We start from the raw sequence: 14,242 nt of genomic DNA, 5'->3' as shown, positions 1-14,242 counted from the left end.
GCAAAGACCCATCATTCCCAAGATTCCTGGTGCTGGAACCAGTACTTGCTAGTAGCCTGAAAGCCAGAAATAGCTCATGAATACCCATGGAGTGTGCTGTAGTACTCCCCACCCACTCACTCCACAGTAACCTCTGAGCCCTACCAGTTGTGCACAGAGGCCAGTTTTGGAGAACCCCAACCATGATAACACATATAAAACAGTGCAAGTTTGGACTGGAGAACATCTTCGCTTCTGGCAAAACCTTTACTTTCCAGGTCAATATCCTGAAGAGCAAATCAAGGCTTGCCGCTGCATAATTGCCCCCATTAGTTGAGGACTCAGCGCTTGGACTGCTCTCCCTCCAGAGGAACCTGAAAATAGGGTGACACACAGATTCTGAGGAGATGGATGAGGACTACCCAACAATCAGTGCGGTCCAATGACCTCGTTCTCAGGGAAGCAACCGCTGAGAAGCTGCAGGCCCTGTGCAGCGACATCTCCACGGAAACCTCAGAACCTGCCCTAGACATCTATCTGAGAGATGCTCCCGCCATTAATGACTTGATCTGACACTCAAGACAAACCGGTGCCGCCACTTCTAGCTATGGCTCCACCTTCAGCGCTTTAACCTCTGAGCAAACCTTGTGTCCACCACGGGCAGGCTACCTATTCTATCTGAGACTCAACACTGATCATAGACCCCACTTCCAGCAATTTCCCCACTTCATGGCCTGCAACCTCTTAGCCAATCATGTGTCCTGCAAGGCCATACCATCTATTCTCTTGGAGACTCAACACCAACCATTGGCACCAGCTTCAGCGATGGTTCCATCTTCAGCGCTCCAACCTGTGAGCCATCTTCTGTCCTACACGGCCATCTCGTCTAATGTTTCAGAGAATAGCTATGCAATGTGTAGACCTTCAGTGTGAATCCACCCCCACGCCCATCAGATGGTGCATCGATGAATAGATCCTTCTTGCCCCCAGGACCTCATCAAATAAAACATGCTGGAGAGCTAAAGGCAGTGTGTGCCAGAGGTGGCCCTGGCCTGCTTCTATCAAATAATAGCCAGTCAATAATAACCCAGAATGGTAACTGAGATTATCAAATTGAAAATGACATTATAGTTTTCAATTCAATAATTCTAAAACAACAAAATATATTAGTTTTTTTCTTTTTTTCCAAAAAAGGAAGCTATACGCACCTTATTACCTTTTATTGTTTTAAAATGTGTTCTTGGTTTGTCATTTACCTAATAATAAAAGCAAACCCCCTTTTTATCTCTCAGTTGACCTGATTACCACTTATTTTGCACTTGAATATTTCCAGCTATAAAGGAACAGCTCTAACACCAGTGGGAACCCCAGAAACTCCAAAATATCCTACTTCCTTGGTCCTCCACACCTGCTCTAAAACATTCTGGTCCTGACCACAATTGTTTTTTTTTTATTAGATTTAAACTAATAATTAATGATGGGTTATTTTTAAAATAATTGCGTGATTTCCTTTCTTCATTTTTACACTACTTATTTTCAGAAAATGCCATTTTGATGTGTTCATTATCAGGTTTCCTCTTTTATGGAAAAGTTATTTTTTCCTGTGTCCCACTGATCTATGCAACTTTTGCACAATACCAAGGATGATCAGAATCTCAAATGGCCTCAATTTCCAACACACTGGTGTGTATGTAACCTATCAACTCCCCTTCAACTTGGGAAGGACGGGCAACGGCCGTCGTCTTTATCATCACACTCACCTCTCTAGCTTGTCATGCACATACTCTCTAAAAACATGACATCTCTTCTGATCAATCACTGAGTAATCCCAATGACCTTAAAATCCAATTCAATCCTCTTAGAGCCTTTTTGATAGGAACACTGAACCCAAGATAAGTTCACTGACTATGTTCACTCATTCACAAGCGAATATTGGTTTAAACGTCGTTTGCTGGTGTGAAATGGAAAGGGGATGACCTAGGGCTGTCATTGTAAGAATGATCTGGAACAGAGTCATTTTAACTAGCACCGGTTTTGCATGCAGGGGAAAGAGCACTCACTTGAGCAGATGACGCTGGCGTCCTCCTGGTGCACACAGTTGTGCCTCTTCCATCCAGAATGAGGGCAATCCCACAGGCGGGACTCCAAGCCGCTGCATGCGACATCGTCCAGGAGAATGCTTCCATTGCCTTGACCGAAGTAGGCCATGCTCAGAGCAGAAAGAGCCGACCCGCAGCCGAGCTGTCTGCACACGACTTGAGCATCGTTCAGGTCCCAGCCATCATCGCACACAGTCCCCCAGGAGGAATCATACCAGATTTCGACACGGCCCGCACACCTGCTGGAACCATTCTGGAGACGGATGGAGTAATTACCTGAAATAGAAGACCAGGGAAAAGAATTGGGACACTAAGAGAGCATTCAACACCCTTAGAGAGGCATAAAGACCAGTCTAATGGAAGCCCTCCACATGCTAAGAATATAAAGGTTCTTCCTCCAGCGAGGAAGATGCCCGAGAGCAAGATTCAATATTATAAAACTGCATCAGAACATTCTAGAAGACACTACGGCATTGGAAATGACGGGCCATGTAATGACAGCCAACCACCTTAAGACTCCATATCGTATCGCAGAAGAATTGTAACATCACTTCTCATCCATGAAACACACTTAAAAGTTCAGACCATGAGAATTCTTCTCATCTCCTGCCGGCTAGCCTTAGTAATGTGAAACAAGAAATGACACATAAATGCAACAAACATGACAGAAGTAGCATAACCGCTATGAACAGTGGCAAGCATTATCACAGCATCAAGAATATCATTTAATTACTCCTTCTAATCGGGTACATCGTAGCATATTGATCTCAAGGTAACCAAACACTGCCAATGCATTGGTCTCCCCATATGTGACTGCAACACAGAATTAGACTGATTGAAATTGGCCTCTTTATATTTGAGGGCCCAGCACAGAATTAGCGTGAATGGAATTTGCCTCCCGATGTTTGAGGACCAGCACAGAATTAGGGTGAATGGAAATGGCCTTCCCATGTTTGAGGAACAGTACAGAATAGGGTGAATGGAATTGGTCTCCCAAGTTTGAGGACCAGCACAGAATTAGGGTGAATGTTATTGGCCTCTGCCTATATGAGGGCCAGCACAGAATTAAGGTGAATGGAATTGGCCTCACAAGTTTGAAGATCAGCACAGAATTAGGCTGAATGGAATTGGCCGACATTTTTGAGGACCAGCACAGAATTAGGGTGAATGGAATTGGCCTCCCCATGTTTGAGGAAAAGAACAGAATTAGGGTGACTGGAATTGGCCTCTCCAAGTTTGCGCACAAGCACAAAATTAGAGTGAATGGAATTGGCCTTGCCATGTTTGGGGGCCAGCAATGAATTAGGGTGAATGGAATTGGCATCTACAAGTTTGCGGACAAGCACAGAATGAGGGTGAATGGCATCGGTCTCCCAAGTTTGAGGACCAGCACAAAGTAAGGGTGAATGTTATTGGCCTCTCCAAGTTTGCGCACAAGCACAGAATTAGGGTGTATGGAATTGGCCTCTCCATGTTTGAGGAAAATAACAGAATCAGGGTGAATGGAATTGACCTCCCCATGTTTCAGGCCCAGCACAGCATTAAAGTGCATGGAATTGGCCTTGCCATGTTTCAGGGCAAGCAAGAAATTAGGGTGAATGGAATTGGCTTTGCCATTTTTGGGTTCAGCACCGAATTTGGGTGAATGCAAATGGTCTCCCCATGATAGAGGACCAGCAGGAAATCAGGGTGAATGGAAATGGCCTCCACACATTTGAGGTTCAGCGCAGAATTAGGGTGATTAGAATGTGCCTCCCCATGTTTGAGGACCAGCTCAGAATTAGGGTGATTTCAATTGGCCTCCCCATGTTTGAGGACCAGCACAGAATTACGGTGAATAGAAAGGACCTCGCATTGTTTGGGGGCCAGTACAAAATTGGGGTGAATGGAAATGGTCTCTCCATGTTTGGGGGCCAGTACAGAAGAAGGATGAATGGAAATGCACCACCTCCGTGTTTGAGGACCAGCGTAGAATTAGGCTGAATGGAAAGGACCTCGCCATATATGGGGGCCAGTACAGAATTGTGGTGAATGGAAATGGTCTCTTCATGTTTGAGGACCAGCTCAGAATTAGGGTGATTTCAATTGGCCTCCCCATGTTCGAGGACTAGCACAGAATTAGGAAGAATGGAAGGGACCTCGCCTTTTTTGGGGGCCATTACAGAATAAGGATAAATGGAAATGCACCACCCCCATGTTTGAGTACCAGCACAGAATTAGGGTGAATGGCAGTAGGACAGTAACTGAGATTCTAGTCCCACTCATGTTCTGCAATGAACACTTGTATATCAAAAACACTAATCAGTTTTGCTATAGAGAAGTAAAAACACAATGCCTCATTACAAGCTTGCCGGTTCAGATACAACGGTACCGGTAAGCTTGCCGGTACCATTGTATCCAGACCGGCAAACTCCGAGTTGTGCTTGTGGGTGCCTTTCATTCCGCCAAGTCTGACCTGGCGGAATGAAAGGCACCTGCGAGCACAGCACGTCAGATGCACCGGCACCGTTATAAACGGTGCCCGTGGATCCAACGTCCCCATTCCCATTGAGCCCTATGGACTCAATGGGAATGGGGAAGATTTATTTCCAGCGCCCAGGAATGGGCAAATACCGGGTCCGGCAAGGTCGTAATGACCCGGCAATTGGCCATTTGTGGGCGCTGGAAAAAAAAAATACCGGCAGCAGCCGTGCCTATATTACTACTGCCAGCCTCGTAATGAGGCCCTAAGTCTTCCTAACATTCAACAGTCTGACTCTACAACAGTAGTTACACCCAGCCTCATCCGTAGACTAGGTAAAGGCCCAGAATTCAGTGGGGTGTATAGGCCCTTGGTTCTTCTGAATCTTGAGGTCAAGCTTTTTACAAAGTTTTTCAAATCCAGTTTGGAGACCACCCTAGCCTCAATATGATCCAGTCTGTCCAAGCAGGCTTTGTCATAAGCTGATAGCCACTCGACAATATTTATAAAACATCCCACCTTCTGGATAAAATAAACACCTCTCACTTGGCCCCTTCATCATACTCATGCAGAAAAAGCATTCGACAGGGTGGACTGGGCCTTCTTCAAGAAGACTGGGCAAGCTCTGGGTTTTCATGAAATATTCATTAGGAACGTCACGCCCAAATATTTGGTCCGGCACCAAATTAAACGACAGGATTGGGGAACTAGACAATGGTGACTGCTCTTCCATTTCCTTTTACTTCTAGTTATGGCTTATTCTGCTACACAGGTCAGGGGCAACACGAGAAAGCAGTGGATCCATTTTAGCATTGTGGTATTTAAGTTCATAATGTTTGCTGATGGTGAATTAGTTGACGTCTCTCAGCAAATTACTTTAGTGCTTTAAGTATAGAATTAGGTCTCTTTACAAAGGTATCAGGTTTGAAAGTTAACTTCCCTATTTTGGGATGTGCGCTATCTTTTTAAACGCTGCAGGGAAAAAGAAAACTAAAATAATTGATTTGGTGAAAATTGATTAAGAAATGTATGAGGTATTTGGGGGATGAACATTAACAACTTCGGCAGCCGGGGCAACACGCCCCTTTTGTGATCCATAAAGGGCAACATGTTCAAAGGGCAGAAGCTTGCCCTTTCCTAGTTTCATGGAGATCAATTTGATGACAATTGATGTGCTTCCACTCCTGCGGGCCCACTGCCAGAGTGGAATGTCTCCAGACAAGACAAGGGGTTCCCCAACCTGAGGTTCGATGGCAGACTCAACCAGACAGCTTACTGAACTTCAGAAATCTTTTCAAGGTTATCTTTTCAAGAAGCAGCTTAATCTCAGATCTTTATATGGTTGTGTCTCTGGACTCAGGACTACATACAGGACCTCCTTGTCAGGAGAAATGGCCTGGGGGCTTAGGTAATCAGCTGACCAGCAATGACTGGATGGCAACATAGGCCAGGTCATCAAGTCCCTCTCTATGTGTACACTACAACAAGCTTTAATTCAAGCTCATTCACCGCTGTTATCTCACCACAGTGAGGCTATATGCTGAATCCGTGAATAGCTGGAGACCGTGCAGGGCTGATGGGAAATTACTACTTGTCTTGGGTGACTATCCAAAAAGTTTCTCCTGATTCTGGGCCAATCCTATCCCTCCATCCACACTAACCAACCTCGTCCTCTTTCTTGCAGAGCCACGTGAGCACCTGGAGACTGCCCCTGGGTGGTAGCGATGCACGGTATAACTCAACATAACATATCCCAGGGATAAAAAGAGGGTGTTGGATGACCCCGCAGCGAATATGCATCACACAGAAGATGAAGCGTGAGCCGGGGCAGTGTGGCAAGGATAGACATAGGAGGCAATCCCTCGGCAGGTGACAACGTTTTGCAAACACTAGGATCATGAAAGATTTTGGCAGTTCTGGGTGTGGATGGATTTGGTGAGGAATGGTGATCAGGATGAATACAGTATCTTTATTGCTCTCTTATAAGTAGCTTTGACATGACTCTACACTATGCAGACACATAAACACAGCTCCTCTCTTCAGGGAGTCAAACAAAGGGTTCCCTGTTACTTTCCATGTAAAAATATTCTGCCAGATTTTGCCAATTATGGTTTTCCTTATTAGGGATTCTACTTACTTGATTGACAATATTATCATTATGTTCAGTGTCACAGGAGGCTACTGATGGCCAAAATGATAAATAAGCCACATCGAGCATGCTTGCTGGGTGTCGCAATGGATCATCGAACAGTAGTGGTTCCATAAAATAAACACTGGTCTTCATTACGAGTCCGGCGGTAACCCTGCCGCTGCTACCGGCGGATTGCCGCCAGACTCTATATTTTACTGGCGCCTGACTTCCTGGTGCCACCATGCTATTACAAGTCCGGCAGCCCGAAAGTCAGGCACCGGTAAAATGTAAGCCCCTTAGGGCTCTATGGGAGTGGGGACTATGAAGCACCGGCACGATGGCTAACGGTGCCGGCGCTTCCGCGAACAGTCTGCCTACCGTGGACCCAGCGCCCGGCAGGGTCTGACCTGTCGGCCACAGTGTTCACTGCTGGCAGACACTTTAGTTTGCCGGTCCGGAAATAAGGGTGCCGGTGAGCCGACCGGCACACTTAGAATGAGGCCCACTGACTTCAATGGAAAAACGTCCTACCTTCAGCAGATGTGTTCGTAGGGATGCGAGTCTGAGCTGGAAAAGAAAGAGGACACACTGTCAGTCCCCAGAAATGACTTGGTGGCCGACCCAGGAGTAAATGACCTGAGAATTACCTGGAGTTGATGGTGGTCTTGCAGCTGCAAGAAGAGGGAAAAATAACAATTAACACAGAAGGGGTGCAGGATGGGGGACGTTTCAACATTCAGCAAGTTTCAAGTATCCTGGTGGTTACAACAAATACCCCAGAAAGACTGAATTTCTATGATCTTTGAACCTAAAGGAACACCTGAACCAACACAAGCAAAATCAACCCTTGAACTGCGCTGAGCAGTAGGAACTCAAGTAGCAGGACAGCTCCATGCCAACAGCCCCCACTATCAGAGCCTGTGACAAATTGGATTCTGCCTCACAGGAGTACAAGGATGAGTAGGGGTAAAATGACACACTGAGACCTCACATAGGGACCGTAAAGATATACACCTCCTTGAGCTTTTGTGGTAACAAGGGCCGAGGGAAGGCTATATAAGAGGGGTGCGAAGGTGACCCAGTAGTGAACCAAACAACAAAGTATTGCAGTCCAAAATAAAGCAAATGTCCAATCAAGGTTCTATAAATATATGTATACTTTAATCAAACACACCATCTGCAACAGAACAAACAGAAATACTGTACAAAAACCCATCCCAAAGGAAGAACAGAGAAGTTATAACAGACTGAGGGAAGTCGCACTGAGTGTAGTACCAGGGGTGTTAGATAAATTACTAGCCACAAAAAGGATATCTTGGATGAAAACAGGAGCGATCGTGACCTAACCAACCTCTAGGGTCCAAGTGGACTGAGGGGGCAGTTCAGAATCAAAAGTACCAGGATTCAGTTCTTGTTAGGCTGACATAGGCAGTCCCGGTGTTGAGCGTAGATGTGAGCTGATCAAGCTCAGTTTGAGCACCGAGGATTGTGTGGGCCCAAACAGCAAGCAAGCGCCATGTAGGAGGGAATGCGGTCACTCAGTACCGTAGAGGGGTTGCTCTCAAGGATGCAGATCAGGGAGGTCGAGGAATGCTTTGCAGTTGGTCAGGCTGAGTCGAACATTAACCACGGTGAAGGGTCCATGAGTGACGCTCTAACACTCGCCTGGCCCTCGCCCCCCAACACTTGCCTGCTAGTTGCATTTCCCACACAGAGTTATTAGGGTTTTTTTGTCTTGCTCTTTTAGACTGTTGATGTAAAGTGGAAACTCAGTAAGCAAGTGTACATTCTCATGAAAATCAAATACATCGCTTTGAAAAAAAGTATAGACCCTCTCCATTGACAAGGAGACTCTGTATCAGAAACGGGACTGAACAAGAACAAGCCAACAAGCCCCCACTACAATGGGGAAACTTTGTATAAGAATAAACTCTACTCTTTGCAGCGGAAGACTCAGTATCAGAATGTACTCTACACTTTGCAAGGGAGAGTCTATAAAATAATAAACTCTCTCTTTGCAGTGGAGACTCTGTATCTGAATGAAGTCTACTCTTTGCAGGGGAGAATTCATAAAATAAACTCTACTCTTTGCAGGGGAGATGTTATGAAATAATAAACTCTCTCTTTGCAGTGGAGAATCTGTATCTGAATTAACTCTACTCTTTGAAGGGGAGTACTCTTTGCAGGGGCGTAGTTATACAATAATAAACTCTCTTTTTGCAGTGGAGACTCTGTATCTGAATACACTCTACTCTTTGCAGAGGAGATGCAATAAAAGAATACACTCTCTTTGCAGGGGGTACTCAGTATCAGAATGAACTGTACTCTTTGCAAGGGATAGTCTATAAAATAATAAACTCTCTTTGCAGTGAAGACTCTGTATCTGAATGAACTCCACTCTTTGCAGGGGGAGACTCAGTATCAGAATGTACTCTACTCTTTACAACAGAGAGTCTATAAAATAATAAACTCTCTTTGTAGTAGAGAATCTGTATCTGAATGAACTCTACTCGTTGCAGGGGAGAGTCAGTATCAGAATGTACTCTACTCTTTGCAAGGGAGGGTCCATAAAATAATAAACTCTCTCTTTGCAGTGGAGACTCTATCTGAATGAACTCTACTCTTCGCAGAGGATATTTAATAAAATAATAAACTCTACTCTTCACAGGGACGATATTACAAAATAATAAATTCTCTCTTTGCAGTGGAGACTCTGGATCTGAATGAACTCTACTCTTTGCAGGGGAGATTTAAAAAAATAATAAACTTTACTCGTTGCAGGGGAGACGTTATAAAATAATAAACCCTCTCTTTGCAGTGGAGACTCTGTATCTGAATTAACTCTACTCTTTGCAGGGGAGATTTCATGGAATAATAAACTCTACTCTTTGTACGGGAACTGTTATTAAATAATAAACTCTCTCTTTGCAGTGGAGACTCTGTATCTGAATGATATCTACTCTTTGCAGGGGAGAGTCTATAAAAGAATAAACTCCCTGCCGGGGAGACAGTTTTAGAATGCAATCTACTCTTCGCAGGAGAGATTTCATAAAATAATAAACTCTACTCTTTGCAGGGGAGATTTTATAAAAGAATAAACTGTCTCTTTGCAGGGGAATATGTATCAGAATGAACTCTACTCTTTGTAGGGGAGCTTCTATAAAGAATGAACTCTACTCTTTGCAGGAGAGATTCTATAAAACAAACTCTACTCTTTCCAGGGTAGATGCTATGAAAGAATAAACTCTCTCTTTGCGGGAGAAACTTTATCAGAATGCAGGGGAGATGTCATAAAAACTCTTTGCAGGGAGACTGTATCAGAATAAACTCTCTCTTTGCAAGTGAGACTCTGTACCAGAATGAACGTTACTCTTGGCAGGGGGGAGTCTATAAAGGATTAGTACTCAGCGAGGGACAATGAGATTGTAACATGCAATCTCATTGCCCATGCCGTGGCATTACCTGACTGGGAATCCCTCTCCCCCACAACGTTCCTTCATTTCTGTCCTCGGCGGGGGGAATGGGGGTGTCAGCCACTCCGCCAATGAGGAGGCTCGGAACTGGGTAATCCCTCTCCGAGACACCCCACGGATGTAGGCTGCCATCTTCCCCCGCCGGGGATCGAGTTAAGGGTTGTTCCCTCCCCCTTGCCCCCCATTCCAAAGAATCCCATCTCTGCCCTCCCAAACCCACTTACCTTCTTTTTTTTCCATTTCGGGATCGGATGCGCAGGGAACACTTCTGTCCCCAGCACCTCCGCTCCCGATCCGTGACAGGCCATCATGGAAAGGAAGAAGGGACTACATCATTCAGGGGTTACCTCACATTTGGGTGATATTCCCTCCTACCAAGTGAGGATATCATACTTGTGTACAATACAAAGGAAGGAAAAACAAACCACTCTCAACAAAGCGTCCTAGATGTGTCCTCCAGATATATTTTCAAGAAGCAACCATTATGAACAAATATAGGTTGGATCTAGTGAACATGAATCACAACCAACGTAACCTAAAGTTTAAATTTTTATTCATTTTCTGCATTTAAACACGCCTCACATAAACATTTTAAAAAAACATTTATAAATCACTAGAATTTCCGTATCATAAAATAATTCCACCTCACAAATTTAAAGTCACAAATCACTTAATAACCTAGATTAACTGCCGATGGAATAATTTCTCAATTATTGAAGTGACTTATGAAGACGATGAAGTCCTTGACCCCAGGGTGAGTTGCATTTGAATTTATGGTATCCCCCTGGGGATGGGGCTTTTTTAGAGGACATTATTGCTGTTCAATATGGTCATTGATTAAGGTGCTGTGTGTATTGGTTTTGGGTACCTGATACTCTGAGTGAGTTCCCTGTCTATTAGAAAGGTGAAGAGCAAGATTTGGCTTTGCTATAGAGTCAGAAGCCAATGGTACAGGTATATTAAAGATTGTATATCTGTCCACCCTAGGGGTGATTAGGGATTGGCTAGGTCTACTCATTGACCGGGGATGCCCATGTGGTAATGTGTGTTCTTTTATGTGTCTTTAGATATAAAAATCTGGTATGAGAAAAGATCCACTAGAAGCACAAGATGAATTTTCTGCCCCTGAAGAATGTCCAGTGATTTGTAACATTGAGGACAGAAACTAATATAAATCAGGCTATTGTAACATGGTGGGGAATTGGGGAATAAAATGAATTGAGTTGCCACTGATGTTTTGAAAATTAAGTGATTTGTGACTTTAAATTTGTGAGGTGGAATTATTTTATGATACGGAAATTCTAGTGATTTATCAATGTTTTTTTAAATGTTTATATGAGGTGTGTTTAAAAGCAGAAAATGAATAAAAATTTAAATTTTAGATTACGTTGGTTGTGATTCATGTTCATTAGATGGAACCTATATTTGTTCATAATGGTTGCTTTTTGAAACTATATCTGGAGGACACATCTAGAACGCTTTGTTGAGAGTGGTTTGTTTTTCCTTCTTTTGAATTGTATACATGTATGATATCCTCACTTGGTAGGAGGGAATATCACCCAAATGTGAGGTAACCCCTGAATGATAGAGACCCTTCCATCCTTTCCATAGCAGCCATTTTATTTGTTTACTTTTTTCCCTACTTTTTGAATAGCCGCCATTTTGTTTGTTTATCTTTTTTACATTCATTTTTACATTCATTTTCAATGGCCGCCATGGAAAGGGAAAACAGACTTTGTTTTCCTTTCCACAGCGGCCATTTTTTTAACTTTGTTTTTTTTTCTGTTCGAAACACCAGAGCTTTTCGGAACAGAAAATAAATGCTCTTAGTACCCCGGTCTTACAGGCCGGGGTACTAATAGCAATAGGCCCCTTTGCTCGGGCCTGTAACTATGGGCCTGGGGCATTACCTGAAATGGTAATGCCCCCCTGCTCAGGGCCTATTGTTTAAATAAACTCTACTCTCTGCAGGGGAACTGCTGTATCAGAAGAAATGGGCCCATTCTCTTAATGACTGTATATTGCATCGCCTGAGCTGCCTTAAGTCCCTGCCTGACTGGGACGATGGGTAAATTTAAAATATGCGATATGATACAGGATTTCATTTTGATTAATTCGAGAGAAAGTATTCCCAGCTGAGCTTCCATTTGAGCACAGCGGACTCCAGCCCATGTTGGTCCTTTAGGGGGTCACATCCAGGGCCAGGGTGCAGATAGACACACATGTAACTTCTGAGATCAAGCCCATCCACCCTGGTAGTCAAGTTGGAGCAAACTGTGGGTCCTGGCACCAAGCCTGACCAGTGGGGCATTGTGAGGAAACTAGAACATGCTGGAAACATACCTGTAGTCTGTGGTGAGCCGGATGTTGCGTCTACAGAAGAAGACACGAGCATTAGTGATAGAAGAGCATTAGAAGGACAAACATTGCGAGGTCCAGGCTCAGTGTTGGTCACTGTGGCTGGAATCCATAGACTTACAGACATTCATTTAAAATGACTGGAACATACAGGATGTACATCATGAAAATAACTCACCTGTAGTCGTAGCTCTCTCTTAATTATAATCATTAACAAATATTACCTCTGTGGAAGTGCTTGGTCATGGCTACACCTTGTCCAAATATTTAAATGTTAAATGTTAAATGTAGCCAATATATGGTTAACCACTTATTACAAGCAATAAATCTGTTTTTTTTTTAACACGGAAAGTGGAGAGGAGACAGTCTGTGTACCTGCGTTGCCTGCTGCAAATCTATCTCAAAAGTTAGAACAAATATCCAGAGACTATACCAGAATTCACGCCGGCCACTGACCTTTTGCGAAAAGAATTCAGATGGAGCCGCACATCGCACTACAGTGAGAGCCCTCAGTTAATTTCTCATACAGACCAGGATGGAGATGCACCATTGACCTGCCATGACCTTTACTTTACTTTATAATGCGCAAACCATGGACCCATGGGCATCAGGGCGCAGACAACAAAACATTAAACAAGAAACAATTGACCAGGAAAGGTATTCAGCCCGAGCTGCCAGAGAAGATCAAGCAAACTACCATGTTTTCAATTTTTTTCTTAAAAGGATCAATGGTTTTCTGAGATCTGAGATCTGGAGGTAGGTTGATCCATGCTTTAGGGGTTGCAATGTGAAAAGCTCCCCTTTCCACCTTCTTCGTCCCACATCTAGGAAGCATCAGATAATTCTGATTGCTAGATCTGAGAGATCTACTATTCACTTTTTCAGGGATGAGATCTTGCAGATACGAGGGCATTAAGCCCTGTCTACATTTAAAGGTAATGACCAATAGGCGGAAAAGTATGCGTGCTTCCACACAGAGCCAATGCAGTGCTCGTCTGGCTGCCGATATAGGGTCACAACGGGATGGTCCCACGACCACGCTGACTGCACCGTTTTACACCACCTGTAGTCTGTTAACATCAGTTTTGCTGAGCCCTGCCAGGAGGCAACAGCAGCAGTCAATTCTAGACCCGACAATTGCTCTAGCAATAGTCTCAGCTTTGGCCTGTGGAAAAAAAGGTCTAAGATGTGCCAAAAGCTTGATGTAGTAGGATGCTGCTAATACAAGACTTCCTACATGGGCTTTCACATTGAGCTGTTGGTCAAAGACCACACCCAAGGTTTTAACTTTCTTTTTGAGAGTTATCTTGACCTCTCCAAGTTGAAGGTTATCATAGGAAGGATCAAGCTTGGCCAGCGTAGACTGAGTGCCAAAAATCAACAACTCGGTCTTATCCCTGTTCAATGCCAAGTTGCTCCATATCATCCAGTTCTCCATGGAGGTATGGACACGGTTCAGTTCAGCTTCATCCTGGGAGTGAGTACCAGCCATGGGGATGACTTACTGTGTGTCATATGCATAGTTGGCCAACTCCACCCCCTCCTGATCCAGAAGGGCAAAGAAAGGGGCAACTCTGGAGAGAAGCAGGTTTTGTTTTTTATCCCTTCCCTATTTTTTCTATATTTAAGAGGCGCTATGGAATTGGTGATGTTGTCCAGATTGGAGACAAGTAACTGCGACATCACTACTGCAGAATCAGTAGGAGAAAAAGTAATGGAAGGCCGTAACACGGGTTCAATT

General features: G+C 44.1%; 1 protein-coding gene across 1 annotated transcript in view; it reads right to left on the bottom strand.

Moving 5' to 3' along the window:
• Positions 1-14,242, bottom strand: part of LOC138473323 (deleted in malignant brain tumors 1 protein-like) — a 911,582-nt gene that overhangs the window by 550,779 nt on the left and 346,561 nt on the right. Inside the window, exons 8-11 of the mRNA XM_069611989.1 lie at positions 12,487-12,516; positions 7,318-7,341; positions 7,202-7,237; positions 2,040-2,354 (exon numbers count right to left, since the gene is read on the bottom strand). Coding sequence (XP_069468090.1) covers positions 2,040-2,354; positions 7,202-7,237; positions 7,318-7,341; positions 12,487-12,516 — 405 coding nt within the window. The remainder of the gene's footprint in view (positions 1-2,039; positions 2,355-7,201; positions 7,238-7,317; positions 7,342-12,486; positions 12,517-14,242) is intronic.

This window comes from Ambystoma mexicanum, chromosome 8 (assembly GCF_040938575.1).
Source record: "Ambystoma mexicanum isolate Mex_15411 chromosome 8, UKY_AmexF1_1, whole genome shotgun sequence".
NCBI classification, from domain to species: Eukaryota; Metazoa; Chordata; class Amphibia; order Caudata; family Ambystomatidae; genus Ambystoma; species Ambystoma mexicanum.
Note: the sequence above shows the minus strand (reverse complement) of the source record. Positions and strands in the feature narration are given on the sequence as shown.